The following is a 26685-nucleotide window of genomic DNA, read 5'->3' as shown; positions in this document are numbered from 1 at the left end:
TACCAGAAGCCGGTCCTCCTGGGGTCTCTTCCATGCGTCTCCGGGAGGATGAAGCCCGTGTGCAGAAACACTCCTGCAAAGCAGCGGAGAGAAGCCGTGACCGTGTGCGGAGGAGAGAGCCCGGAGGGAAGGAAGAGCCGTGGCCAGAGAGGCGCTGAGAGCTGGCTGCGGCACTGACCGGTGGAGCGCGGCGCGCCGGGCACGCGTGTCTTAAAGTCACTGCGGCTGCCGTTATGCCTGGACACAGTGGATCCTTGGGGATTTATAGAAACGTAGCACAAGACAAGTTCGGGTCTCTTCTAGCTCGACTGTGCTTCCCGGGGAGTCAGCGTGTCCGTGAGCCTCCTTAGTGGGGCCTCGCTCTGCGAAAAGGAGAGAGAACGCATCTTTGGAGATGGTCCAGGGACCTCGGCAAAAACCCCAAACTTAGTTCAAGGTCAATAAGACTTATTTTCGAATTTGACTTTTGGGGTCTGAGGTCACTGGGAAACAATACCATTTAATCAAAATGATAATGAAAGGCTTCAAAGGCAAATCTAGAAGGTTACACGGATATTAAAAAACAACTGTTCTACTGGAGAAGACTCTGTTTTCTTGAGCAATCACAGACCCGATAGAGACAGTAGGAGGCCCAGGAAACAATTGTGATACAACACAGAAGCCATCTTCCTGGCAGATAAATTCAGAGGCTCTTATTTTTTTTTTTTAAGATTTTGTTTATTTGTTTGAGGGAGAGAGGGAGCACAAGCGGGGTGAGGGGCAGAGGGAGAGGGAGAAGCAGACTCCCGGCCGAGCAGGGAGCGGGTCTCAGGGCTCGATCCCAGGACCCAGGACCCAGGACCCTGAGATCATGACTGAGCCGAAGGCAGACGCTTCACCCACTGAGCCCCCCAGGGGCCCCAGGATGAATTCAAAGGTAAGGAAAAACCTTTCACAATCCCATCAAGAGAGACCAATAGTCCAAGGAAACCTTGTCCTGTTACCAGACAAAAGAAAACTTGCAATTTTATATACGTACATTATCGATATCAAAGCTGCTTCTGTAGGACAGTTTAGAAAGCCCCTTTACAAGTAAATTCGGGCAGCAGCCTCGGACGTCAGGAGACGTCGCCCGCCTGGAGCCCTCATCTGCAGACGTCCGGAGACACACAGACACGGACGTCCCGGGGTCACTCGGGCTCAGAGCCCCTGAGTCCGGCCGGGTGTCGCGAAGACGGAAGGCGTCCGGTACCTGCTCTCACAGCTGAACCTTTCCTAGTGCGTGTGGGGAAGACGCTTCAGATCCGTCTTTGCCCCTGAGCTGCTGTGGCCGGCGAGGGGGCCTCCGAGGCGGGGTCCATGAGGTTGAAGCCCCCTTCCCCTGCGGGGCCGGGCGACGGTGGGCAGCGCCCCAGTTATCCCCGGGAGCCTCCATTTCGGGCACGATGAGATTTACAACGTGAAGAGACAAGAGAACGCCGTTTGCTAGGGGTCTCGGCGTCTGTTTCTCTGGTCCTGGAAGTCTAGCGTAATGAGCGCGTCGAGTTCTCCGCGGTGCCGGCGTCGGACAGCCCGGGCACCTCCGTGCACGGTGGGTCACAACCCTCTCCCCCTCACGGGCCTCACTTTCTCAGGGATCCCACCGGTCAGCGTCCCTCTCGGGCTCCGTCGCGAGCGCCGGGACCTCCGTAGGTGGCGGCTTGTGCCCTCTAGCTTTGCCAGACCGAGGGTTCTCGTCTGCTGGCCGGAAGCCAGACGTGGTGCGTGCCCCGCACAGCCTCCCCTCTGCTCCCTGCCCAGCTTTCTGCCCAGACCCTCAGCCTCTAGCTGGGCCTCCCTGTCCCTCTAAAGCCCCCACAGGGGAGGCGAGTCCACCGCACAGCCCCAGGCCTCCCTCGCCAGCCGCCGTGCACGCCGCACCCCTTCCCCAGTGCGTGGGACCCACCGCGGATCTCCGAGCCTCCTGCACTCAGGAACCCGAGGCGGCCCCCAGGCGTCTCACGGACGGGTCCCTTCCCCACACAGAGGTCAAGGACGCCCGCGCAGGGCATCTCTCCTGTCCCTCCTGGTACCCCCATGTCTCCAGGGCAGGCAGAGCGGGAGAAGGAGGGGGTGCTGCAGAAGGTGGGGCGGCGGTTTCTGGAAGGGGTTGACTTCCCTGCGAGGCTTCTCCTGGGCGCCACCAGCCAAGGAGATCGCCACACCCTCTTGACGCTAAAGTTTGTTCAGGGGCCTTCCCGGGCTCCGTCACCACACCGCGATGACCTCAAGGCTGTGGTCCTGGAGGCGGCTCCTGCCATGGGAATGGGGGCAGAGTGTGTGTCCCAATGACAGGGCAGTGTGAGGGGCAGCTCCAGGGTAACCTGCGGTCACGTCCTCTCCATGACCTCCTCGGACACCTGCCCTGCCAGTCACCAGTCCCTGTCCCGCCACCGCCTCTAGCCAGACTGGAAACGCAGCCTCAAGGACCACCGCTCTGACAGTGCTGGACACCCTCCCCCTTGACCTTCCGGACACACCAGCAACGCCCAGCCCTGCCTGTGACAGTCCCCTGTGACCCAGGGTCTTCTGTCCTCTGGCAGCCTACCCTGTTCACTCCCAAGTGGGGTTAAAGGCTCACCCCTTGCCACCCTTGGCAAATACTCCCTCATGGGACCCGCTTTCCCGTCTCCCTTGTCCTGGACCCCAGCGACCCAGCGACATGCCTATTGCCGGATCTCTAGTCCCTCCCACGCCCAGTGGCTGCCGTGTGGAAGGGTTCGGTGCAAAGCCCCGAGGCCCCCAGCCGCCCAGGGACCACCTAGCTCCTCCCAGCGCCTTTACCCGAAGTGCCAGCTCCCCCTCCCCACTGGAGAAGAGAGATGCTCGTCCTGTCCCTGCCAAGACTCACTCCTCTCCACCTTATCTGTGAGCAGGGAGTGTCCTCCCGCCCGAAGCGCGCCCCAACCCCTGGGTCCCGGGTCCTGGTTTCCGTCGGGCCCTTGTCTGCCTTCCCCTGCCCTGCACGGCGCTTGCCGGCCATCCCCACGGGCTGAGCCGTCGGGGTACAAACGCTGGCGGAGGGCTGTTCAGACAGGTCCCCTCTGTCCCAGTCAGCCCCTGTAAGCCTCCGGACGACGACCTGTGAGCCAGGTTTTGTCTGTCCTACTTTCCAGATGAGAAAGGGAGGCGGGAGGTCCAGTGATGGGTCCACAGTCAGCCCTGAGCACGTGCCGACAGGCCAGAACTCAGAGCCAGGGCCGGCGGGGCGCTCGGGGCTGGTTGTCCACCCCCCACCCCCACCATGGGAAACACCTGCCCGCTGGCAGCCTCGTCCCCTGGACTTTGGCTCCCCTTCCCAACCCCCACGCTGGGGAGATGCCCCTGGAGGTCACTGTGCCGGGAACCCACTGCTTTGTCACTGTCTCAGTGGAAGGGCTCCCGTCTGTCTGCCCCCAGCACGGGACCCCCGGCACGGGAGCAGCCCGTGGGGGGTGGGAGCTCGGGCTGGGAACTTCAGGAGGTCTTAGCTTCTGGCTGATGCGTGGCCTTCGAAAAGTGACCACCTCTCTGGGACTGTTTCCTTCTCCATAAAAGGGGGAAACACTGCCCCCCATGCATGCGTGTTGGGAGCAAAGGCAGTATTTGCGCACATACGGGCACTTGGGACCAGCATGCATAAGGGGAACCGGTGAGACTGACGGGGCTCGAACCTGGGCCCGGTGGGGGGCCTGGACACACCACAGACATCTACTCATTTCAGCCTGCCAACAACCACTGGAAGTAGGAACGGCCATTACCCACACTCAACAGAGAAGGAAACTGAGGCACACAGAGAGCTTCACTGTGCCAGTCCTCGTGGACAGAGGTAAGAGGCGCCAGGACCCTGCAGGACCCCGCAGGACCCTGTAAGAGGAGGCCCAGACAGAGGGCCTCCTGAGTCCCTGGCTCTGCTGTGACTCCCCTCCATATGGAGAGGGGACCCAAGAGAGGGGTCAGAGGACACTGGCCCAGTGGCTCAGTCCCTCCGGGGCCTGATTTAGGCCCACCCCACAGGGACTGGGCAAAGAGGCTCCACCCGGCTCTGGCTGCCAGAGCAGAGAGGCTCTCTGCCACCTTCCGCCAGGGACAGGGCCCAGAGAGGGCGTCATGGGCCCCGGGGTCAAGAAAAGGCAGGGGCCTCTGTCCCACCCGACCTCAGCAGGCCCGAGCGGGTAGAAGCACTGTGCTCCCCAGGTTGGCACACCCACTCGGCATGTGTGAGATCTCTGTGTTCTTCCAAGGAGCAAGCCATGTAAACTCTTCCAGTATGGACAGAGCAGGCCGCTAGACGGGAGCCCCAGGGAGGCAGTGGGAGGCAGTGACTTCATGGTCCCCCCCCCCGGGGGCCGGCTGCCCCAGAAAGCAGGTGCCGGGCCTGGACTCTTCCTTCCAGCCCACAGGGACCCGCAGCCTCATTATACAATGTTCTTACTGCGGTTTCACCTTGGGGAGGGGGGGGGGGGCGGCCTCAGTGGCTCTGGCAGAAACCTTGTAGGGCCAAAAACTCTCCCCACCCCCCACCAGTAGGAGTCGTCCCTCAGATGACTGGACACAGCCTCCGTTGCCCTGGCTATGACCCACAACCTCTGGAAACAGAAAAATCCCAAATCCCCCCAGCGGCAGTGCCCGGCGCAGGTGTCCCCTCTGGGCCTGCCCGCTCCCCCAGCCTGAGCGTGTACTTGACGGACGGCTCTGGGCCTGCTCCCTCCTCCCGGCTGTCTTTATTCAAGCGCAGAACCCCGTGTCAGTCTCTGGTGGGGGATCCAGGACCCACGCCCTCCCACCGCACCAGGCAGGCTCTCTCCACATTCTGGGGCACCCAGTCTCTGTCGAGGAGGACATCCCGGGGGGGCGGTCAGTGGTGTTGAGGACCTGCTGTGGGTATCCCTGCAGCCCCCTTCCTTGGGGGAGGTCCTGGGGACAGAAGGTTGGGCCATCCTTGAGTTGTGGATCACCTGTGAGCGCCTCCACTCTAGGGCCCAGCCCGCCCCCAGCCCTCTCCAACCTGGGGGCGCACACTGTGGTGTGTGGCCATCCCGGGGCGCTGGAGAAACTTAACTCTGAAAGTGGCTATAAACCCAAGGCGCGAGCATCCGAGCATCCGTAGAGGCCAGCGCCCGAGCTCTCCTAAGGGGCGGGCGTGGGCACGTGCATGTCGCGTGGGTAACTGGTGCTCCAGGATGGACACAGCAGGGGTGAGGCCAGACAGCTCTGGGGGTGGGGGGAGTAAGTGGGTGGCACGCGTCAAGGCAGCGGAAGTCCCAAGTGACCTGCCGGGTGGGGCTTTGGATGCACAGCCCCTGGGTTCCCCGAGGGGGACGGTGATGAAGACGGCCTGGGGCTTGACCTGGGCCAAGACCACGCCCTGGGGGGACCGCAGGGCAGAAGCCGAGGGTGGCCCCGCTCCGGCCAAAGCCGCCGCCCCAGGAAGAACAGACGCAGTTCTAGGGTCTGGCGGACTAGAGCGGGCCTGGGACGCTTGGGGGCAAGAGTCCTGCTCTGACCCTTGAGTGGCGGGGCAAGCGGCCTGGGCCTCCGTGTCCCCTCCTGTGAGGGCCGCGTCCTGGGAGCAGGGAGGCCGCTGCTGCGCGGTCCGGAGCGGCCCCCCCAATAGCTCCGCGTCCGGGGCGCCCGGCCGTGCGGGCCTCGTGGGCAGCGCCTCCAGCACCCTCGGCCCCTCCTGGCGTCGGGTCGCGTCGCGTCGGGGGCCGGACCGCGGGCGAGGGGGGCGTCGAAGGGGGGAGCGGGGGGCGGGGCCCGGGGCGGGGGCGGGGCCTCGGAGGGGGCGGAGGGAGACGGCGGAGTGAGGGGCGCGTCCGGGCACGGAGACCGCACGGCGGGGGCGGAGCCCGCGGGCCGCTCGCGGGTAACCGGCGCTGGACGCCGCGCGCACCCTCCGCGTCTCCTTGGCAACCAGCCGCGGGGCCCCCCTCCCCGTCGCGTCAAGAGGAAATGGGCGAGCGCGCGGCGTGCGCTTCCGGCGCGGAGAGGGGCGGGAGCGATTGGGAACTGGCGGCGGGAAGGACCAATCGCGGAAGACGGCTGGCGAAGAGCCAATTGCCGGGGCAGGAGGGGGCGGAAGAGGGCGGAGTCTGAGGCGGGACCGACGCGGCCGAGCCAACCGCGGTGACCAGGGGGAGGGCCGGGGCGGGGCCGGCGCTGGGGCGGGGCCGGGGCCGGGGGCGGTAGCGGCGGCGACCGGACTGCGGCCTCTTCCGGCCGGGTCTGGGGTCTGCGGTGCGGAGCGCGGGTTCGGGGTCCGGGGCGGCGGCCGGCCTGGCCATGCTGCAGCTGCGGGACTCGGTGGACTCGGCGGGCACGAGCCCCACGGCGGTGCTGGCGGCCGGCGAGGAGGTCGGCGCGGGCGGCGGCGGCGGCGGCGGCGGCGGGGTCGGGGTCGGGGTCGGGGGGCGGCCGGGCGCGGGCACGCCGCTGCGCCAGACGCTGTGGCCGCTCAGCGTCCACGACCCCACGCGCCGCGCCCGCGTCAAGGAGTACTTCGTGTTCCGGGTGAGGCGGGCCGGGCGTCCCGGGGAGGGGCCGGGCCGGGGCGGGGGCCGCAGGAGGGGCCGGGGGCCGCGGCGGACGCAGCGTGACCGCCGCCGCCCGCGCAGCCCGGCACCATCGAGCAGGCGGTGGAGGAGATCGGCGTGGTGGTGCGGCCGGTGGAGGACGGCGACATCCAGGGCGTGTGGCTGCTGACCGAGTGAGCGGGGCGCGGGGGCGCGGGGCGCGGGGGCGCGGGGGCGCGGGGCCGCGCGGTGACGGGCCGTGTGCGGGCAGGGTCGACCACTGGAACAACGAGAAGGAGCGGCTGGTGCTCATCACGGACCAGGCGCTGCTCATCTGCAAGTACGACTTCATCGGCCTTCAGTGCCGGCAGGTGGTGCGCGTGGCCTTGAGCGCGGTGGACACCATCTCCTGCGGGGAGTTCCAGTTCCCCCCGAAGTCGCTCAACAAGTAAGTCCGCGAGCGGAGCCGCGCCGGGGCCTCCGCTTCCCGGCGGCCTTGGGTCTGCACCTGCGGGAGCCGCTGCGGTGGGCGGCGCGGGGGCTGCGGGCGCGGGGGCTGCGGGAGCGCTGGAAGGAGAGCCGCGAGGCTGGCGGCGAAACGGAGCAGACCAGACCCGGCGTTCTTGGGATGGGGCCCGCCAAACCCAGCACTTTACCTCTGGCCAGGAAGGGGGGACCGGGTCAGGTCTCGCCCTGCTCTGGCTGAGTTCTGACGGAAAAAGGGTCGTGTGTTATGTCCATTTACACATGTCCCTGCAGGTTAAAGGTAGAGCAGTTAGTGGCCCGTGTCAGGAGGGAGTGATCGTGACCCTTGTGCAGCCTCGACTGCAGTCGGGTTGGGAGGCTTGGGCTGTCCGCCTCGAGCCCGCTGCAGAGCCTGGGTTTGGGACGGCAAGCTGTGCCTGTCGAGGGTGCCAGCAGCGAGAACTTGGGGACAAAGCCCTTAAGTTGCCGGCCTGTCGTCCGTCTGCTCAGCCGCCCACAGAGTCTTCCCGTGGCCCCTTAACCTGCGGTAATCGTGGGAAGATCGGGGTCACCAGTTCTCCGTCTCTCGCGTCCAGAGTGCGCGGCGCGTGCTGACTGGCGACCGCGGTCACTCCCGGAGCCCGGAAGTTCTCTGCTGGAAGCGCCGCAGGTCTTGTCGGTGGCCGTGGAGCAGCGTCCCAGTGTCCGTCCCCATACCTGACCGGGCTGCGGGGGAGCGCTGGGGCCGGCGGAGTGAGTTCTTCGTTTCTTCTCCGTAGGCGAGAAGGTCTTGGGATTCGCATTCAGTGGGACAAGCAGAGCCGCCCTTCCTTCATAAACAGATGGAACCCCTGGTCCACCAATGTGCCCTACGCCACGTTCATCGAGCACCCGATGGCCGGTGCGGATGAGAAGACTGCCTCTCTGTGCCAAGTAAGACCATAAGAGCCGCTTCCCAGCTGTGATGGCAGTGTTCTCACGCTGCCCTGCTCACCGCGGCGGCCACATGTGGCCGTGGAGCATGGGAACGGTCATAGTAAACTGAGGAAACAGATTTACAAATTTTAGAAGGGTTAGCTTACGTTTAAATAGTCCCATGTGGCTAGTGGCTCCTGGTCAGTGGGGCTGTACAGCCTGGCCCCTTGTGGCCACCATCGCCTTGGAGGAGGGCCTAGCGGGGTTCCAGGCAGTCTGTGTTCACCAGGAGAGGACACCCTGGGGCCCTGGTAAGGCCATAGTTGGACGCCGCTCGGCAGCCGTGCACCGTGGCCTCCTTCCTGGCCTGGCAGGTGGCAGAGGGATTAGGTAGGTCCCGACTGCAGATCTGCTGTGACGTGCGGAGGGCAAGGCCCTGTGCGGCTCGTCATGTGTCCGCATGGCAAGGGACTAAACAGAGAGCCACATCATGAAGGTGCTGAGGGACTGAGGCTGTGGCTGGAAAGGCCGCTCACGCAGGGGCAGTGACGGGGGCTGGTGCAGAACTGGGTGGGGTTTTCCTGGTGTAGATCGCTGATCAGCAACATGTTTTCTCTCTCTTTAAAGTTGGAAAGCTTCAAAGCTATGTTAATCCAAGCTGTCAAAAAAGCCCAAAAAGAGAGTCCTTTGCCGGGGCAAGCCAACGGTGTACTGGTCCTGGAGCGTCCCCTCCTCATTGAGACCTACGTGGGACTGATGTCCTTCATTAACAATGAAGCTAAATTGGGCTATTCCATGACCAGAGGCAAAATAGGCTTCTAGACGCTGCCACAGGCAGACATGGGAACTTGGGGCGTTGGACATGCCGGCTCTGGTGCCCCTGCAGGGTCGGGGCTCTGAACCTTTAGGGGTCTGAGCGCGATTAGAATAGTCAAATGAATTCTATGCCCTAGCTGGGTCGTGGACATCTGGCAATAGGAGCTACGGACAAAAAGGAAGCTAGTTGTCCCTGTCTTGGCCGGTATTTTGTCTTCTAGAACCTGTTTCTGTGCTTTTCCTGGAGTGTCTGCATTTGGCTTCTCGTGGTCCTCCCCACCCCAGCGTGCTGGCGTGTTAATAAATGCGTGGTCCTGCCGGGACCTCCCTGCTGGCGCTGCGAGCCCCAGGCCAATGCTGTGTGGACTGCTCCGTCCAGGGAGGTCCCTGACCCCACTGCCCGTAGTTGCAAATACCTTTCTATTTGGTGTCCAGTTTTGTATTTTGAAATTTCATCCGTTTTCTTAAAGCTAATTGCAGAACAAGCCAGGCTGCTGAACTAAGCGAGAGACAGTCTGCCTCGCGCTGCCGAGTGAATAGCTGCTTTCGTGTGAATACGTGTTTGACCCAAAGCCACGCTTTTGTAGACTTGTACTGTGTAGTGCCTCTGGCATCCTTCCCAGGCCCGGAAGTCCGCAGGAAGTCATTTCGAGACAGTTCATTAATTTGAGTCACCTTCTTAGTTCTTTGCAAACAGTTTGACGACCCTGCCTAGTCTAGGTTTGTCTTCTCGTTTTCGTATTTAAAATGGGGGTCGCTTCCTTTGCTTTTCAAGATGCCCTTTTGAAAAAAGGGATCGTATTAGTCTCCTCTCATACGCTGCTGACCCCGGCTCGGTGACCACAACGCCCACGCCGACCCAAGGCCGTCCATTGGCCCTGATGACGCCTGAGCCGCGGCAGCCAGCAGAGCGTGTCCAGGTGGGAACCGCAGCACGCCGCCCACTCTCGCACCTGCCCTCCGCTTGCTGGCTCGACTGGGAGCACGTGTCCCCGGCCTGAAGTGCCGGCTCACCGTTTCTCCCTCCCCATCCACAGCTCTGGCGTGGCTGTAGTTGGCATGGCTGGGACCCAAACGCAGCAGCCTGTGCGCATCGAAAGGCTGCCTCCACGCCACCTGGGCCTCGAGCCTTCGCTTTTGGTCTCGTAGTAAAGACATTTACAATTGAACAGATGTCTTTCCTTCTTTGAAGCTGTTCGCTTTGAAAGCCTGCCAACTGGCTGTGCACATTCGGGTAAGGAATTCCTGTCCTGGTGCAGCTTGCTCAGAGAAAAACCTAGAGAGTGGCGAGCAAACCAGCCTTGAGCCTTTAGCTGGGCTGACGAACCCAGGTTTGGAAGCCTGCTTCCTGCACTGGGGCTTCTCCGTCCTGGCCGCCGTCAGACGCACCTGGACTGAGAGGTGGCGGGAACTGCTGTGGACAGAAGGCCAGGGGGGACTCTCTGCAGACCTGACCGTGACCCAGAGGCCCTGGGGCCTGCGTTCCCTGCCTCCCCCTGTGGCACCGCCCTTCCAGTGCTCAGGGCTCCCCTCCCTGCACTCCAGAACACGGCCCATGTGAAGCCCAAGCCCGTTCCCCAGAAACACCACCCAGTGATGGGGAATTGGGGCCCCAGAGCAGAGCAGGTGTCCACCTGAGGGAGAAACGGGGTCAGTTCCTTCCTGTTAGTGACCCCAAAACCTGAGACAAGGAGTCCTTCCCATAACCAAACCTTTCATGGACGCAAGCCATCAGCCATTTTATGAATTAGGAAATACTTACTTTAAATAAAAATTATTACCATACATATTTACAAAAATGCTATAGAAAAATAACAGCAAATCGTTTCCTGTGGGCCACCGTGGCTGGAGCAGCACCCAGGGAAGCCCATCCCTTCTCTGCAGCCGGCACATGCCAGCCGTCCTGCCTCGGTCTCACCAGGACCCGGCTGTGCACACGGCCTAGGTGTGGTCACCCGGCCGTCCGAAGGCTGTGCCAACTCTCTCCTCGGTCTCCAGGAAGCACAGACAGAAGTGGTCCTTACTGAGAAGGGCCAGTGAGTCCCCGCTGAAATGCCAGCACAGAGAAAGCACCTGAAAGTCACCTGGAGAAAGACAGGTGGCCCGAGGGTTAAAGGCTGAGAGCAACACCACACTCCATGAGCAGAGGACAGGCCCAGAGAGACCCAGCCACAGCCCCAGAGCAGCTCGGGGGGCCTTCTTACAACCTAGAGACACTGCGAGCCCCAGGCCACTGCCAGGGAGTGCACGCTGGGGACGGGTGGTGACGTTTACCCAAAGACACGGACAGTGACCCTCGCTTCACACTCAAGGCAGTAATGCAGACGAGCCAGGCTGTGCCCGTCCGCTGGAGTCCCGCCTGTGGCTGGCCAGGAGGAACTCCGAGGAACGCTGCACTCACCTTCCCCGGGCACCTGCACCGACACACAGCCCGCTGGCGACCACAGGTACACCTTGTTGCCGCCCGTGCAGATGGCCAGCCGGGGCTGCTGTGGGTCCCACTGGAAGGAGCGCACCGGGGACAGCTGCTCAAGCACCACGAAGAGTTTCAGCTTCTGTATGTCCCAGATCCAGACGGCGTTCGGGACGCTGTCTGAGGAGGGAAGATGCGGCAGGTGCCCGGTTCTTCACCGTGCCCCAGAGGCTGGGCCACGGGACCCATGGGCGCCGCTGCTCTGGGGTCTTCGTGGGCCGCACACTCCCCGCCCCTCCCTCCAGGCTCCCAGGCCTAACGACTGTTTCTATGCCCTGAAAAACCATAAACACCCTCCCTGTCTAAAACGGGCCCTCGGCCGTCCTGCTGCCTGGACCCTGTTCTTCACCAAACAGGACAGGGCCAGCAGTCGACCGGCTGCTGCTCTGCCAGACAAGGCCTGCGCCTCCAGAAGCTTCCGTGGGCGTGCCGTCCCAGCACCAGGGAGGACGCAGTACTCTGGGAAGCCTGATACCTGGTTTCTTCTCCTCGGCTCTGAAAGCCTGGGCACCCAAGGAAACCGGGAGAGGCCTGGTGCAGGCCTGTGGCCACTGACCATTCCTTGTCGCCAGGAAGTAGTTGTCCGGACTAAAGGCCAACGCTCCTATGCCGACTTTCGGGTTTGCTCGGTCAGCAACGGGCTTCAGAGTCTGTAAGGAAACTGGCACCGAGGCGATCTCGTCTAGAACATTGGAAGAGGGGATGCTGCGGGGTAGTCGTGGCGTGCACATCTGAGACCCCACCCTGGCCGCCCCCCCGGCCCTCGTGCAGAACAACACCGGCATGTGAACACGTCAGGCAAACGCCTATGAAATCGGGGCTCACCTGTGCCCCGCGTCGAGGCAGCAAATGCACCTGCAGGGGGGTCCGCAGGGCAGAGAAGCCTGGCCACGCGGGGCAGGGGTGTGTGGGAACTCGGGCCTTCCCCTCAACTTTGCTGTGCACTTAAACTACTCTACGGGAAAGTCTTAAACGACGTTGTAAGACCTGCAGTGAGAGGTTGTAAGAGGAAGAGAAGGCCGGGGGCGGGCAGTGTGCTCGCTGGGTCCAGGTCGCCCCACTGGGGGTGCTGACGGAGCCCGGCCTGGCCACTGCTCCAGGGCCCCCTCTTGTCCTAAAGCCTGTGTGACGCCGCACAGAAGCGGGGACCCCATGGCCGAGACCCACAAGCAGCCCCGTGGCTGCAGGCCCCCGGACGGACTGCTCCCACTCCTCTCTCGCTGACCGGGGGACATCTGCCCAGTCATTAGGGAACTCGCCCTCGGAGCCCAGCTGTCCAGCCTGGGTCCAGCACTTAGATGCAGTCGGCAAACACCTCCCCACGCTCTACCGCTCCCTGAGTGAGGGCTGCTGGCTGGGAGGGTCACAGGGAAGGGAAAATATACCTAAAGAAAAAAAAATCAATGTCCAGGGGCGCCTGGGGGGCTCAATGGGTTAAGCCTCTGCCTTTGGCTCAGGTCATGACCTCAGGGTCCTGGGATCAAGTCCTGCATCGGGCTGTCTGCTCGGCGGGGAGCCTGCTTCACCCTCTCTCTGCCTGCCTGTCTGTCTACTGGTAGTCTCTCTCTCTCTCTCGGCCAAATAAATAAATAAATAAAATCTTAGAAAACAAAAGAAAAGAAGAACATGGATGGCCCCGGCCCTCTGCTGCTCACATTTGCTCTCCGTGCTGGAGGCCGTGCCGGCCGCTGCCCTGGGCGGGGGAAAGGCCAGGCGGCCCAGCGCCAGCCGCGGGTTCTTCTCGGCTTCCTTATACACCACCTGGAACACACAACAGTCTTGCTGCCTGCCCGCTCGGCAGGGGCAGGAGCACAGGCGGTGACAGCACCTGATAATGGTGACGCCTGACCTCGTGGCAGGGGTGCCGTTCCTGGGGACAGGAGGGACCCTGCCCAGCAACACCCGCTCCCTCGTGGGGTTCTTAATGCCTTCCGTGTGTGCTGGCAGCGTACAAACCTGCATCACGCGGCCGGCCGCTCGGCCAGCACGCACAGGCGTTTCCCAGGGGGCAAGGCCCAGGAAACAAGGGGGCATCTGCGGACTGAGGCCTGACAGGCCCGTGCTTGAGGAGGTGAGGAGCCCCGGCCTGCCCTACAGCTTTAGAAGGCGCTGGGGCTGTGGCTGGAAGGACCTGCAGCACACCCTTCCAGGGCAGTACGGCCGGCCCGCTCAGACTCGGCCTCTCACAACCTTGCCCACACCTCTAGCCCAGTGCCTCCACAGGGCCCCGCCTGAGCCTCACTTCCCCAGGTATCCCCCTCTCTTCCTTCTGTTTTCACTCATGTTTCTCATCTGTGGGCAAGTTCCCCAAGGTCAGGGTCTGTCCGCCCCCTGCTGGGCTGCCCCTGCCCCCAGCACCTGCCTCAGGACCTTTGCACTTCCTGTTTCCACTGCCTGAACCGCTTATTCCTCAGATCCTGTATCACTTCTTCCTGGCATCTGACGCCGTAATCCCTCAGCACGCTGCCAGTCCCTGCCTGCTCAGGGACATCCACTCCCTATTTTTCTGGTCTGGTTCTCCAGCCCTAGATGCTCAGTGCCTGCAGGTGGGAGACCCTGGTTACAGTGCTGAGAGCAGGGGCAGCTCTGGGACATCTGGGGAGGGGGAGGGATAGGGCAAGGACACTCTTTCTAATCCTGCGAAATGTTACAGTGACAGATGTTTCTAGCGGCGCCTCCATTAGGCATCTGTCTTCAACTCACGTGATCCTGGGGTCCTGGGATCGAGCCCCACATGGGGCTCTCTGCTCAGCAGGGAGCCTGCTTCTCCCTCTCCCACTCCCCCTGCTTGTGTTCCCTCTCTTGCTGTCTCTCTGTCAAATAAATAAAATCTTTATTTTTGAAAAAAGAGAGAAGGGCGCCTGGGTGGCTCAGTGGGCTGAGCCTCTGCCGTCGGCTCGGGTCATGGTCTCAGGGTCCTGGGATCGAGCCCCGCATCGGGCTCTCTGCTCAGCGGGGAGTCTGCCTCCTCCTCTCTCTGCCTGCCTCTCTGCCTGCTTGTGATCTCTGTCTGTCAAATAAATAAAATCTTTAAAAATAAGTAAATAAATAAATAAAAAGAGAGAGAAGAAAAACAGTGACAGAAGTTTCTAGTGATGTAAGTGCCTGTATCACACAACGAACAGTGTGAAGAGAAAAGCACATTCTTCTACCTCCCTTCCCCACATACTGCCCTGATGGAGGCCTGCATTCCAGACTTACTATTTTGGGATTAGTAACAGTTGCTGGATGCCCAAACTCTGTGATCATTTTCCAAGTCACGTGATTAAGAATGCGCACCTGGGGAGAGAACGTGCGTGTGAGGCCCCCGCCTGCGCTGGGCCCTCGGCGTCCCCACGTGCACTGCTCTGTCCTCACCTTCCCATCGTAGCTTCCCACCGCCAGGAACTGGCTGCTGGGGCTCCAGGCCACCGACTTGACGCCCAGGGACCACTCGTAGGCACAGTAGGCAGACAGGAGCCGGCCGTCCAAGGAGTAGAGCAGGACCTTGTACTGAAGGAGACACCACGGCAGCTGAGCCTCGCGCTGACCTGAGCCCGGGAAGGACACAGACACCTGCCAGCGGGACTCGGACAGCGGGTGGGACGTTGGAGAGAAGACAGGACCTCCCCCGGCCAGAGGTGACAGTGGGGTCCTTGGCCACAAACGTAAGGACTTTGTGGTCCAAGGACTACGGCTCCACATCGGAGCCCAGGAGGCTAACCGGGCCACCGCGGAACCTCAGGTAAACACAGGTCACAGCACTTAAGTCACAGAGGTCTACCTGGTCATCTTCTATACCTCCAGACAGGTGTCCCACACCGCCAGCACACAGCCGTTTGGGGCCCACTCAATCCCTGCGAGGTCCTGGGTCTCCGTATCAAAGTGCTTCCAAAGGCAAGAGGGAGAAACATTACTTTTGAAAGTGTTTCCTTAAACAAAGGCACAATTTATAACTGAGGTTTTTATTTTACATGTTTAGTATTTAATTTCTTTATATAGAAATGGACAAGAGTATCTACAGCTCTGTCCTTCCATAATTAAAACCCTGCCGGAGCATCAAGGAGGTCCCAGGCGGCCAGCACGCGGCTACAGCCCGCTAGGCAGGACGGGGCCCAGCGCGGCCCCTCCCGCTGCCCTCCCCGCGCTCCCCCCCCCTCCTCTTCCCGCCTGCTCAGCCTCACTCCTGCAAGGCCGACTCAGGCAAGATCGGGCCAGGACCCTCCACGCCCAGTCAGCGAGGACTCCTTGGTGCTCTGATGGAATGGCCATTCCTATTCCAGAAGCTTCTCTGCACCTGGCCTCCTGCAGATGTAAGCCCAGCCAGGGCAGGGCTCTGTGCCCTGGGCTGCCCGGCACCCCGGCACCCTGGCATCTCGCCCAGAGCAGGCACTCGTCCTCCTCACACAGCAACACACACGCAAATGCCACTACACTAACAAACGGGAAATGGCTCCCAAGGACGGCACATCAGGTCCACCGCACACCAGGTGGGCCCATGCTCTGCACTGCGGAGAGACGATGTCACACTGTCACCCACTCTCCTGAAGGGGCCCCGGAGCTGCCAGGAATCCCCGTCTCGGCCACCCCCGTGCCCGCAGGATCACCGAGCAAGCCCTACCCGCAGCAGCTGCCAGTCGCTGCAGACGAAGATGCTCACGTGGTCCTTGCAGTCCCGCCGCTCAGCCAGCGCCAGGTAGCGGCCGTCCCGGGTGAAGGAGATCCCTGCCGAGAGGAACAGGGCCTGCTGTCCGCGGCCGAGCAGGAGGAACCACACCTTCGAGGAGGGACGGGGCATGGGAAGGGAAGTAGCGGCCGCGGGAAGGGACGGGTGCACGCAGCCCACAGGAGAGTCACGACGCAGTGACTGTGGTCCAGGCTCCACCGCCCGCTGGGCTGTTCTGCAGAACCCCGCAGACCCCGGGCCGGGACCTGCGAGAAAACCCGGGAACTGCGGAACGTTACTAAAAGGTGCGCCTCACACCTCACGGGACACGGGTCGTCACGTCTTTAGAAAATAAGTCACAGGGAATTCTACCGGTTTAAAGTCGGTTGTCATTACACATTGAATTTTTACTTTGAATTTAACTACTTGGAAGAAGTGAACTTAAGCAAAGAATTTGGAAATAGACTTTGGTTGAAAATGTTAAATTTCTAGTTCCGTATGAGCTCAAAAAGCCCTGGGCCACATCTCATGCGTCGTGAGCCAGAAGAACACACAGAAGACTTTGCTTCCACTCAGGAAATGTATTTGCCTTCCGCAGAGACACTGAGATCCAAGTTATACAGATAAAAACGAACGTGCAGTTGCATTTCATTCAAGTTCCAAACTGCTAATGGCAACAGAAAAAATGGAACAATATTCAAATCGTGTAAGGCTTCATTCTGCTCGTGCATAAGACTGCACGTTCAGGAAATGGTGCCGCGAGCTCCTGGCAGCAGCGGGACAGGCGTGCAGCACCTTCCCGAGGTCACCTGGCTGCACTTCCAGGCATGGTGACCACAGGGGTAGCCGCCAGAAGGCCTAGAGGCTTGAAGTTCAGAACTGGGGTGGGGGGGTGCTCCTGGGAGGGGCATGAGCTGAAGGCACCTGGGCCCCAGTCCTCCGACAGGGAAGGGGACCACGTGTAAACCCTACTTCTTTGAGGTCCTTTGATTCTACCTCGTCCTCTGAGACACACGTGGGACGTCACAGACGAGGCATTAGCAGGTCTGGGTGCAGAGGCAGAGGGCTGGCTACGCACGGACACGCTGCCAAGGCTACGTTTGCCCACAAAGTGTCCATGATAAAGAGGACACGCGCTCCCCGGACCCCACGCACGCGGAAAGGCTTCAGAGCCACTCCGGCCACTCACCCTGCTGACAGGCTTTCGGGTACTTGATGTAAGACACAGACTTTGTGCACAAGGACCAGACAGTTATCCGCAGCTGTCGAGGAAAAGGGGAAAGAAAACAGTGTCGACTTAGCAGTTTCCGAGACGGGCTTCAAGCCTCCCACAGTCTCCCACTCCATGGCCCGAGTAAGCCGTTTGCTGCAGAATTACAAACAGGTCGGGCAGCTGAAGGGGAAACGGAAGCTGGTCTGCAGCGGAGCGCACCTCCTACTGCCAGAGGGTCTGCTTGAGTCCTTAAAATTGTAGCTGAAGAATTTTTTTAAAATCTGCTTTCTGGGGTGCCTGAGTGGCTCAGTGGGTTAAAGCCTCTGCCCTCGGCTCAGGTCATGATCTCAGGGTCCTGGGATCAAGCCCCACATCGGGCTCTCTGCTCAGCGGGGAACCTGCTTCCTCCTCTCTCTCTGCCTGCCTCTCTGCCTACTTGTGATCTCTATCAAGTGAATAAATAAAAATCTTTTAAAAAAATCTGCTTTCTTTTTCTTTAAAACGGGGCAAAAAGATTACATAACGACACTGATGTGATTCTAACACTCTGATGACCTAAGCCACATGTCTTTCTCGGACGTGCACCCGCTTTCTCACCACCGCGCGGTTTCACAGCAACCATCAGTGACAGGCGCCTGCGCACTCACATGGAACTCGGTGGTGTTGAGGATGTGGCGGCCGTCCGGGCTCCAGCACGAGGCCACCAGCCCGGCCGAGCCCTCGTCAATTCTGCAGTGCCATTCCGGCTGCTCCAAGGACCACACCTGCGTTTGCAACACACACAAGTGAGCAGAACCACAGCAGATCAGCACACGGACCACGTGGAACCCAGCTCCAGACCCAGGGCAACTTTCCCAGTGTTTCCTGAGGGGCCGGGGCCTGACGGCAGCATGAAGCCACACCGCTGGGTGACCTCACTGGGCTGAGTTTTAAACAGGCTATTCCCTTTGCCAGCCCTACGAGCTCCTTCAGGAGACGCTGGATCTGTACACCACATGTGCGCTTCCCAAAACCCACGAAGTCCACGTTCAGTGTCTCTGTTACGGAACGCTTTCTGTTACGGAAGTCTATTTGGTTACAAATTAAGAAGATCGAAGTGTTTTCTTGTTTTGAAAGTACTTAAACCATTAAAACTAATAATTTTAAGACAAAACTAGCTTTGACCTACACTGCCCTTCCCCCACCCCCAAACCATGAGGGCAACAGAGCGTGATCGCCCTGTCCAGGCCGCGCTCTGGGAAGGCCTCGGGGCTGCGGGCCCTGTGGGCAGCGCACCTGCACCAGCCCCCGCTTGTACATGGCGCACAGGATGAACCGGGAGTCCGCCGACCACTCGGCGTGCTGGATCTGGTCCAGGCACGTGTACAGCTGGAGGACCTGGAGGGTGTTCACGTCCCGGACCACTAACCGGTACTGCACACAGGAAGCCTGCAAGGGAACAGAGAGGCCTCCGTGGTCTACAGTGTAAAGCCAGGGGCCTTCAGAGCATCTGCGCTCCGCCCCCCCCCCCCCATGCAGGAGCTCCCCTTCCTCCTCTCCCTTCAGACGGGTCTTCCATCGGGACCGCCTCCTGTTCCCGACTGCATCGCCCGCTCCAAACAGAGAAGCCCTCCCACGATACAGTCGAAATATACAAGCTATGTCTGAAAACTGAGACGTTCCAGGGTAAAGTACTCTGTTAAAACTCTCCACTTGAGTTATTTTCTACTCATGTCCGCGTGGGATGAGCACTTCTGTGAACTAACCAAGGGCGCTGCTGCTCGAGCCCCGCAGACAAGTCACAGGGAGTGAGGACACAGGTCTCGGGTCCTTGCTGAGAAGGCCCACTGAGACTAAGGATGCTGTGCAAACGCTCGCTGACTTCGAGGGAACAGAGCATACATACTGGCCTCTGCCCCGGACTCTGGCTCAGAACTCCTGGGAGCCCCTTGAAACCTCCTGGGTGACGGGAGAATCTTTTCATTATTTTTTTTTAAACTTTATTTATTTATTTGACAGAGGGGGAGAGATCACAAGTAGGCAGAGAGGCAGGCAGAGACAAAGGGAGGAAGCAGGCTCCCCGCTGAGCAGAGAGCCCTATGCGGGGCTCGATTCCAGGACCCTGAGATCATGACCTGAGCTGAAGGAAGAGGCTTAACCCACTGAGCCCCCCAGGCGCCCCAGGAGCATCTTTTGTTCTAATGAAGCAGCTCTAGGTGGGTTTCCTGGTCACCAGAAATACTGGCCATGGTTAGAAGCTTGGAATTTTCAGCCCCGTCCCATCCTCCAGAGAGAGGAGAGGGGCTGGCAATGGAGTTAACAACTGATCACGAGGAAGCTGCTGCAAAATGCCAACGGTATGGGGGTCAGAGAGCTTCCAGGCTGGCGAACACACCACACAGGGAAGATGACGCAGCCCACCCCCACCCATGGGGACCGAGGCTCCTGCACGCGAGGCCCTCCCAGACCTTGTCCTACCCATCTGGCTAGTCCCCTGTATCCTTTATCGCGTGCTTTAACAAGCCAGTGTTTCCCTGAGTTCTTTGAGTACCTGAAGGGTCTGTCGGGAACCTGAAGGCCTGCCACTGTGGCTGGCCTCTGATGTGGGGTGCCTACTGTCCACCTGTGGGTCTCCAGGTGGATCGTGCCAGAACTGACTGGAGATGTAGGACACCCCACTGGTATCCTGGGGGCTCCAAAGAGATGTGTGGGACGACACACAACTACGCTTTCCCAGCCCAGGAGGGAAAAGCAGGGCCATTTTTCCTACATTCCCAATACTGACTAGGAAGATGTGTAAGTGTCAGTGCTGTTTTCCCGAACACGGTTTATGGCCATTGTTGTTAATAATGCTGTATCTAAGCAAATAATTTGAATTTACTTATGTGCTGACTGTAGATTAGATTACAACTTAGCAATCAAGAACTGATTTTTAAATGTTAATGGCTTCCGTCTTATCCTTATCAATGTCAAACTAGATTACTGGTTTGTGTTTTATGAACTTTCATCTTAAAAAGGCCTCATGAGGGACGTCTGAGTGGCTCAGTGGGTTAAGCCTCTGCCTTCAGCTCAGGTCATGATCTCAGGGTCCTGGGATCAAGCCCTGCATCGGGCTCTCTGCTCAGTGGGGAGCCTGCTTCCCTCTCGCTCTGCCTGCCTCTCTGCCTACTTGTGACCTCTGTCTGTCAAATAAATAAATAAAATCTTTTTTTAAAAAAAGGGGGGCCTCATGAGTTTTCTTTGTCAAAAGGAGACGGGAGGGCAATTGTGGATCAGAAGAAACAGGGGTCACAGTGCAGCTTTCTGATCAGTTACAATTAACCCTTTATGAAATGCAACATCTGTATCGACACTTATGAAACTGTTGCAAGTTATCTGTCAAATCTGTTGCAAGATATTAAAATGGCAACACAGACCTACTTTCTTTAGGATTTAGGATAGACCTCCAAAGAACAGAATTCCAGTAACATTATAATGGAGTGTCCTGCAGTATTTTCACCAAGGCAGAGAAACCACAGGACAAAAAAAAGGAAACAAAGTAATACAGTGTTTCTTTCCATAATTTACTGGGGTTTTCAGAAATTATTTTTAAAGACCTAATTTATGGGGGGCACTTTGAGTAACATACCAAGGCTTCTGGGGTGAATTAAGCAGAAGACTTTATGTATGTGTTAGCTGAATGCCGGTTTACGTGATTTAGAGTAACACCTCTACAAAGGAGTTGTGTTCTCAAAGACCTAGACAAACACCAGGAATGTCAGTAAGTCTCCATCTGAGAAAGAACCATGGGGCATGGTTCAGTTCAAACACACAACTAAGCGCACTTTTATAAGGCATGATCTTTTCTTACTGGATTTCCAATGTCCAGTATCTTTCCGCTCCTGCCTCCCCACACAAGGGTCTGAGGGTATACACTGATGATACTGGCCTATTTCAAAGCTTACATTGCCCGGATGGAGTCACTCAGTGAGTTCAGCACCATTCTGTCACCCCAATAATGAACAATAATAATAATAATAATAAGTCCTAGAAGCTCAAAGGAGTGCAGACAATGCCGTGTGTCGGGACACAGACTGCTATTCCTCCCATCATTCATCTGGCCCGGGGCAGATACAGGTGAAGGCGGCAGGAAAAGACCAAGCAGCTGCACCACTGCACCCACCATTGCACCAGACCAGACCACAGCCGGCGGAGTCCCGAGTTTGCCTTACGTGTCAGCCGGACAATGAGCTGATACCTCGGATCCGCAAATGGGTGAAGCAGGACTGCCGTTGCCTGCCCCTGAGGGACGAAACCGAGGCAGGGAGGCTGGCACCTGCCCAAGCCGGGGCTCCTGCTTGGAGCATCTGCCCAAGTCCTCTGCCCCGAGCCCCTGCACAACTATGCAGCCGGGTCACCTGCCCCCCACTCGGGGTATCTGCCCGGTCCCCCGCCCAGACCCCAGCCTGAGCCCCGTGCCCCAGGGCCCCTGTTCCAGGCATCCGCCTGGGTCCCCGGAGCGAGGCCCGTATTCGCGGACCCCCGAGCTGCCTCCCCCCGGGCCCCGAGATCGCTCACCAGGTATTTGCCGTCCGGGGAGAACTTGCAGAGCAGGCTGGAAAGCTTGAACACCTCAGAGAAGTTCATGGCGGCCGCCTACCCCGGGGCCCGGGAACGGCAGACCAGCTCTGCAGAGCCGCCTCAACCGCTACCTCCCGGCCGGAAGTGACGGAGGACGAGAGCACGGCGCAGCCTATCAGGGCCCCGGGTGCCCGCGCAGCATTGTGGGGCTTGTAGTTCTCGCAGTCCCGCGCCTCCTGGCGCCGCTTCCCGCGCAGGCGGTCCCCTCCCGCGGGGGTGGGCGGGGCGGGGCGCAGCGCGTGCGCTCAAATTGAATTTCAAACAACGCATCATGTTTGCGGATAAATGTCTCCAAAACCGCACGGGACACACTGACACTAAAAGAGTCCCCGCTGTCTGAAGTTCGGGGACGTCCCGTTGGACGGCAAGTGCACCGACAGCGACTACGCGGGCACAGTCACACCGACACGCGCTCGCCTAAGAGACGCAGTCGTGTGCACACGCGCGTGCTGTTCCACGCGTGCGGTGTAAGTCCGCATTCGTTTGCTCTCTGAAGCTGCGTCGGCCGCCCTGCCTGTCGCGAGGCCCTCGCCCGCCTCGGGTGGCACCGGGATCCGGGGAGAACTTCGCGGACGCGGGCTCCGCAGGGCCGGGGCGTGCACACCTTCCGGTTCTCCGCACGCGCGCATTTGGACCCGCGCACAGCAGAGGGACCGGCCGGAGGCCCGAGGCGGGCCGGGAACCTCGGCAGGCGGGGCCGCGCGCACCTGCGTCAGCGTCGCGCACCTTGCTCGCTCCCCAGCGAGCGCCTTGACCTCTCGCCCTCCGGGAACCCCTGGTCCTCCTTCCCCGAAGAAGGCTTCCCGCAGGCCCTGCCCAGGCCCTGCCTGCGCCTCCCCATCCTCCCGGGGCGCGCGGAACCGGACACGCGCCTCGACCCTCCCTCTGGGAACCCAGACCCAGCCTGGCTCCCCCCAACGCCTGGGTGCGCACAGTCCCCCCGCCTGCCCCCCGCGGCCGCCCCCCAGCTTCCTGGAACAAACCCGTAGGGGTTGCGTGTTCGCGTCCGGGTAGGCGGTGCCAGCCTGTTCTGTCCCGGGCCAAATCAGTCCGTGCTCGTGATTCCTCTTTGTGTCCCCAACCCCCGCGCCTTCCAACCAGGAGGTGAGCCGCGAAGGTGTGCAGAAGTGAGCCAGGCGCGCCAGGTGAGAGGCGGACCCTTGCGGCCGGAGTACCCGGTCTGCACCAGCCCGGCTCGGACGCAGTTCCACAGACGACACTGCCGTGAGGGTCACGCAAGCCCGGGGACGGCGGTTCGGAGGCAAATAACAGGTCGCGTGAGCCCCAGAACGCAGCGCACAGCAGGGGCCTGCCGCCGAGAGCCTCTCCGAAAGTGACACGCGCGTGGGTTCTGCGGCCGAAGCCCCGCCCTGCGTGGGTTCCAGCCCCTGGAGCCGTAAATGTCACGGGTCCGAGGGAAGACTTGCCCTGAGGCGGGTCTCTGCGCGTAGAGAGCAATTCCAAGTGCACAATCCACGTGTCGCCGTGGACACCCCCGCGTACCTGCGAGAACGCAGAACAGAAAGCGGCGCCCAGGGCCAGCAGGCCGTGGCCAGGGGAGGGAGCAGGGTGCGGGCCGCGACCTGGGAGTGTTTGCGTCACAACCTCCGCCCAGGAAAGCCGTGGGCTGGGGCCAGGGTCTCTTCCAGAGGGTCCCCGACGTTCTGCAATGCCGGGCGGGGCCGCGATCTTGGGTCGGTGACAGTGTAGACGTCGCGCCCTCCTCCGAGTCCCCCTGGAGCCACCCGGGGGCAAACGGCCCCACCCAAACCACCCCTCCACCCCCGGCCCTGTGGTCGTGACCCTCACCCCTGTTCCCCGCAGCTAGGGCAGACCCTCGGCGGACCAAGAAGGCCCTTCTCCTGTTCCTTGGAGTCTGAGCGCCCGGCGCACGGAGGGACCCAGCGCCGGTTGGGGGAGGGAGGGCAGCCCCGGGTGCCGGGAAAATGCGGCGTCTAGGCCAAAACAAGGCTTTAGGACGCAGAGTCTGCTTCTCTCCGCCCTCGCTCCCGCGCGCCCTTACCGCGCCCCCAAGCCGGCGGAGGGTCGCGGTCCCCGCTCGTCGGCGGGAGAGCCCCCGCGCCCGGCCCGCGTCCCCCCCGGGTTAGGCGGCCCAGCAGGCTGCGCCGGGTCCACGCGCGCCAAAAGGCGGCGGGAAGGAGGCGGGGCAGAGCGCGCCCGAGACCCCGACTCGCGCTCGGCCAGCTGGGGGGGCGGGGCGCCGGCGGCCACCTCGGCCTCCGCCCGGCCCCGCCGCCCGCGCTCCTCCCGCCGCGCTGAGCGGCCCGCGCTGCCTTCCCGCCCGGCCGGCGGCCCAAGGCGCTAACGCCCGCGGCCGCCCCTGCCCGCGGCGCCTCCCCTCCCCGCGCCCATTTAACCCGCCTGGGCAGCCCGCGCTCGCCCTGCACCCACTACGGGGCCAGCGCCCGCCGGCTCCGGCGTCGATGCCCCCGGCTCCGACCGCACCAGGTAGGAAGCGCGGCGCGGCCTGCCAAGGCCGAGAGCAGGGCGGGGTCGGGGGGGGGGGGCACTGGGCTCCGAAGCTAGGAATTGCTAGGAGGGAGGCAGCGTGCAGGCGCAGGGAGAGTGGGTACCGTGGGGTGTCTCTCCCGAGTCCAGCCGGCTCCTGGAGGTTGCGCCGGCGGCAGGGAGCTGGCAGAGTTCAGCCCGGTCAAGAGATGCGGGGTCCTGTCCGAGTGCCTTTGGGGCCAGGAACAGCCGCGCTGGGGCTGGGATTCCCCAAGGCCTTCTCCAGCTGACCCCTGTCCACCCCAGCTTCCGAGGGAAGGCGATGGGGAAGAGGCTCGGGGGGAGTGCAGGAGCGGGTGGAAGTTGGTGGCGGTGCAGGTCGCAGAGGAGGTCCTCCCCGCCTCTGCCCACTCCGTGTGCACCCAGGAGGGCTGCGCAAATCCTGCGGTGTTACTCCCCCACTCTCCAAGGCTGAGCGAGACTCAGGTTCCCCTGGATCAGCAGAACTGGGCACGACCACCAAGCCAGCTCTGTGGAGTCAGTGACTAAGGGCTCCGGTTCCAGAGGGCCACCTCCAGGTGGTTCAGAGCTGCCCCCCCCGCCCCCGTGCCCAGCCTGTCTTCTGAGTGTGTCCAGGTGGAGAGAGGAGGGGCAGAGTCAGCCTCCCCCACCCCGGGGAAACAGCACCTCCATCCTGCCTCCTCTCCTTCTCCTGGCCTCAGCCTTTGGAGGGAGGAAGCTATTATTACCTTCCTACTCAGCTTGTATTGTCGCCTGGTCCCTAAGTGGACATGCAGAAAGCATTCACATGTGACATAAATAGATGGGTGACAGGTAGACCACTGTCAACCAGCAAGGGGCCAGGAGGCCAGGCATGGCGAACTTCTGACCAGAGGTCAGTCGGTCCAAATGGACTGTGTCTGTTTATTAAAGAGCTGGACATTTGGGAACGTTCGCACAACTGGCTTTGTTGCTGTCATTGTTGCTGTTCATCTGTTTAGCCGTAATACTTAGCTTCGGAAGAAAATGAGTGAAGCGAGCTATATCGCGTTGTCCCGCGGAGCTGACTATTCTGTCCGGCCGCCTGGCGTCTGATCTACTCATAGAAGCTAAAAGGACATTGCATTGAGGACAAAAAGACAGGATGTCTGAAATTTTGCAACGCACACATTTGCGGATTGTGCGTGCGGTTTTAAGAGTCTCATGCTCTACCGACTGAGCTAGCCGGGCACATGCGTGCGGTTTTAAAAGAGATTGAAGGGCTGCGCCTGCTCGGTCATCCGGTGGTCAGGGCTGCAGGTGAGCTGGTTTGGCCACTGCTACCTGGGCCCTGGCCCCAGAGCGCTTAGGCACCACTCCACTCGCTGACCTTCCGGTGAAGGCTATAGGGAACAGGGCAGTGTCTCCAAATCCGGAAGGGTAGCCCATGGGAGAGCCGGTCTGGTACAGACGTTAAGCAGGTAGATGTGGGAGTCAGGATCCTCAGGTCCAGATCCCCTCTTCTCCACGGACAAGGCCAGGCCTGGCATCCACTAACTGGGCCCAGAGGGACGGCTGTGGTCCTCGGTGCTGCTCCTGAGTTGGGAAGCTGCGGGGCGGCCACAGGTCTCCTCCTCCCCGCAGAGGGAGTGGCTGACTTGGGGGCAGCAATCTGCCCAGGGCTTGGGCGGACGCTGATGGCCCCAGTCCGGCATGGTAGGGAAGATGCCTCCGATCGGGATCTATTTCTAGACTATGCCCCACCCACATCCAGGAGTGGATTTACAGCCTTGAACACATGTAAGGGAGGCAGCTAAAATGGAGGCGGAGGCGGAGAGGCTGAGGGCTTACGGAGAGAGGCGAACGTTCACCTCGAGGTTCTGACACCTGAAAGGGAGCTCATTTTATTGGTGGGGGAGTAGAAGCCGCGTGGTCATCCGCATGGGAGACAGTTTCAAGGGGAGTCTGTCCTCTAGATACTTATATGAAAGTCGTGGCCAAAACAAAATAACGGAGAAAAAAACCATTGCACACATAGTGAACTTTGGGTTTGCAAAGAAGTAGAAGCATTTTCCAAGTGTGTTTATTCTATCCAGCCCCTGTGAAAAGGGAGGGCACACCTTTATTTCCTAGTTCGGGCATTTCTGTGGGAAGGCTGGGACAATATTTTAAAATCTGTCATTTTCTGGTGACTTAACTTCATACAACAAAAAAGGGGAAGAGACAGAGGGGCGGCTAAGTAATGCAGCAGCACTGCCTTGCTCTCCTGGGGGGGGGGGTCTTCCCTCCTAGTGGGAAAAGCTTTCTTGCCGACCCATCCCCCCAACCCTCACCCAGTACACTGTGGATCATTTTCCCATTGCTGAGGGCATCCGGTCCTGCCCAGACTTCTTTAACAAACACAGAACACACACCTGTAATTAGCAGCATCTACCTGTGTGTTATCAAAACACACAGCAATGTCGCCTTTGAAAAAGTTTGCCTTCTTAAGTAAGTTATGGGAGACTCCTAGAAAATCTTTTCGTCGTGTGTTCTGTAGCGGAACATGGGTTCTGGTTTAGAGATGCTTCCCCTGCTCATTGGGGTTCAAGTTAAAGAC

At 60.5% G+C, this 26685-nt stretch overlaps 3 protein-coding genes across 7 annotated transcripts in view; 2 read left to right on the top strand and 1 right to left on the bottom strand.

Moving 5' to 3' along the window:
• Positions 1 to 6174: 6174 nt before the first annotated feature.
• On the top strand, positions 6175 to 9877 carry TPRG1L (tumor protein p63 regulated 1 like). 2 transcript variants are annotated; one of them, XR_004289778.1, is made up of 6 exons: positions 6175 to 6510; positions 6615 to 6706; positions 6784 to 6960; positions 7757 to 7910; positions 8520 to 9019; positions 9092 to 9877. XR_004289778.1 is itself a non-coding variant. In XM_032360977.1 (5 exons), the coding sequence occupies exons 1-5, from the start codon at positions 6283 to 6285 to the stop codon at positions 8712 to 8714; spliced, it is 846 nt and encodes a 281-aa protein (XP_032216868.1). In that variant the 5' UTR covers positions 6175 to 6282; the 3' UTR covers positions 8715 to 9877. The 2 variants fall into 2 exon arrangements, 1 of the variants encoding a protein (XP_032216868.1); XM_032360977.1 differs by having other exon boundaries at positions 8520 to 9877.
• A 130-nt stretch (positions 9878 to 10007) lies between these two features.
• On the bottom strand, positions 10008 to 21761 carry WRAP73 (WD repeat containing, antisense to TP73). 3 transcript variants are annotated; one of them, XM_032360975.1, is made up of 13 exons: positions 21576 to 21678; positions 21230 to 21299; positions 18315 to 18467; positions 17687 to 17803; positions 17016 to 17088; positions 15782 to 15885; positions 14962 to 15048; positions 14539 to 14673; positions 14383 to 14460; positions 12837 to 12942; positions 11738 to 11863; positions 11110 to 11301; positions 10008 to 10792 (listed from the first exon to the last, which is right to left on the bottom strand). In XM_032360975.1, the coding sequence occupies exons 3-13, from the start codon at positions 18336 to 18338 to the stop codon at positions 10650 to 10652; spliced, it is 1185 nt and encodes a 394-aa protein (XP_032216866.1). In that variant the 5' UTR covers positions 18339 to 18467; positions 21230 to 21299; positions 21576 to 21678; the 3' UTR covers positions 10008 to 10649. The 3 variants fall into 3 exon arrangements, with proteins under 3 accessions (XP_032216866.1, XP_032216865.1, XP_032216867.1); XM_032360974.1 differs by lacking the exon at positions 21230 to 21299 and having other exon boundaries at positions 21576 to 21754; XM_032360976.1 differs by lacking the exons at positions 10008 to 10792; positions 21230 to 21299 and having other exon boundaries at positions 11138 to 11333; positions 21576 to 21761.
• A 936-nt stretch (positions 21762 to 22697) lies between these two features.
• Positions 22698 to 26685, top strand: part of TP73 (tumor protein p73) — a 62742-nt gene continuing 58754 nt past the window's right edge. Inside the window, exon 1 of one of the 2 annotated variants that reach the window (XM_032360972.1) lies at positions 22698 to 22783. The gene's annotated coding sequence lies outside the window, so the exon portion shown is untranslated. Of the gene's footprint in view, positions 22784 to 23970; positions 24108 to 26685 lie in introns of those variants that run through there. The other variant, XM_032360970.1, reaches the window with a different exon arrangement.

Source organism: Mustela erminea, chromosome 10 (genome assembly GCF_009829155.1).
Source record: "Mustela erminea isolate mMusErm1 chromosome 10, mMusErm1.Pri, whole genome shotgun sequence".
Taxonomy (NCBI): domain Eukaryota; kingdom Metazoa; phylum Chordata; class Mammalia; order Carnivora; family Mustelidae; genus Mustela; species Mustela erminea.
This window is presented reverse-complemented; position numbering and strand designations above follow the sequence as displayed.